General features: G+C 49.1%; 1 protein-coding gene across 1 annotated transcript; it reads left to right on the top strand.

The window, feature by feature from the left end:
- Positions 1–85: 85 nt before the first annotated feature.
- Pmar_PMAR013186 (hypothetical protein) lies at positions 86–1,343 on the top strand (the record flags this gene model as incomplete). The annotated part of the gene is made up of 7 exons (XM_002782763.1): positions 86–232; positions 280–345; positions 393–521; positions 568–760; positions 805–926; positions 982–1,125; positions 1,263–1,343. Coding segments are annotated over 7 exons (846 nt in total), but the record flags the coding sequence as incomplete, so codon positions are not given.
- Between the last annotated feature and the right edge of the window lie 274 nt (positions 1,344–1,617).

The raw sequence follows: 1,617 nt of genomic DNA, 5'->3' as shown, positions 1-1,617 counted from the left end.
GGCGATCGATAATAAGGTGGGAAATCCTTGAGGCTTGCCTCGTCTCATCGTGTCTTTTTGTATGTAGGCGTATCAGAGTCGAATATGCTATTTGACTGATGCCTGCATCTGGATGTGTGCTGATCTCTATTTATTCGGGGACACCGAGAATGGGGATGCTGAATGCCCACCTGCTGAAAGCGATCCAGAATCTTGGCGGCGCGCAAGATTCTTGACACCCGATGTCACAATGGTATGGTGAATTTTCGTAGTGTTTGTTGTCGGAGTATCTGATTTCAGAATCCACTGGCGTCGCCGCTGCATGCTGACCTAACTCCACTTAGAGACATCCCTATTATCGTTCAGGTAGAGCCTTGTGAAGTATCAGATCTGCGTTGCCCTTCCCCTGTTAGAGTGGGGACAGCGAGGGTCTGCTTGTGGACACTCTTGCATTGGCGCGAAGAGCGAAAGTGTATGGTCTGTCGAAATTGTCCATCGAGGTTTATACCGACATGTTTCATATCTTCCCGCTTTTTGCATGGGTGAGAGATGGGGTCTCCGCGCTTGAGATTGGTGAAGCTTCTTCAGCTGCTGCCGTCGGGCATGGTCGCCGTTAACCGCATGTCCAAATTTCTGGCAAAGCGAATATGTCTATCAATGAAGGGCGCCACGACATGTCCTATGGAGAGTCCAATGGTTTCCTCGACGGTATCGGTGGTGGAAAAAGACGGAGCGATGCAGAAGCGAAGAATATCTGCCTGGAATGGCGCCACCAGTCCAGGTAGGTCATGAGCTAGGCCATGGGGATGAGTCGTAGTGTTCCAGGAGGTGAAATGATGGTCTCCGGTGTAATGGCTCCCCTTGGAGTTCAACCTTCTGCGTCATCTGATAGCTCATCGAGTGATGATGATGACGAGGAGTATGGTCAAATGAGAACGTCTTTCAAAGTAAGATTGCGATAGGCTACATCAAAGTGTAGTGGAGATAACCTTGCCGTCTTAGTCCGTAGTCAGCGTACCTCACGGCTGCCACAAATTGGTTAATAGCCCGGAGATTTGCGAGAACCTCTGCCAGTATCATTTGCGGAAGCATAGCAGCACTCCCGACTGCACTCAGGAGAACGGCGGTGTGGCCCCCACTGTTAAGGTCGGCTATCATATTCGTATCGTTTTAGCGCGACAGCAATTCTGCCCAGTGTTGAGTACTCTCAGCTGCTCGTATCCGGATTGTTATTCACATCTCAAAATGCGATAGTCTTAAATGTTGTATTTTGCATGTTTCAGGCCAGCTCCCCTGGCGCCGACACATTTACCGTTATTACGAGTTAAGTCGAATACATGTTGCATCCATATCATACTAGGAGTCTCATTTTTTGTCCTGATCACTGCATGAGAATTGAGCTCAATACTGGACGCTCTGGGCTTTGCCTCAAACCCTCAGGGTTTTCAGTATCTTACACGTGATGATCTCGCCGTCGATTCGTTTCTCGTCACATCTAGAAAGATGGTGACAGGACACTGGTACAACGGTGCCAGACCGCCAATGCAGGCGGGATTGATTAAGTCCGATTGAACTCACTGGAGCTACTCCGAGGATCTTTTACTACTCCATCATAAGCCTCAGAATGATCTGCCGATA

The sequence above is a fragment of the Perkinsus marinus genome, assembly GCF_000006405.1.
Source record: "Perkinsus marinus ATCC 50983 genomic scaffold scf_1104296938320, whole genome shotgun sequence".
Taxonomy (NCBI): domain Eukaryota; phylum Perkinsozoa; order Perkinsida; family Perkinsidae; genus Perkinsus; species Perkinsus marinus.
The sequence above is the reverse complement of the archived record's forward strand: the minus strand, read 5'-3'. Positions and strand labels throughout refer to the sequence as shown.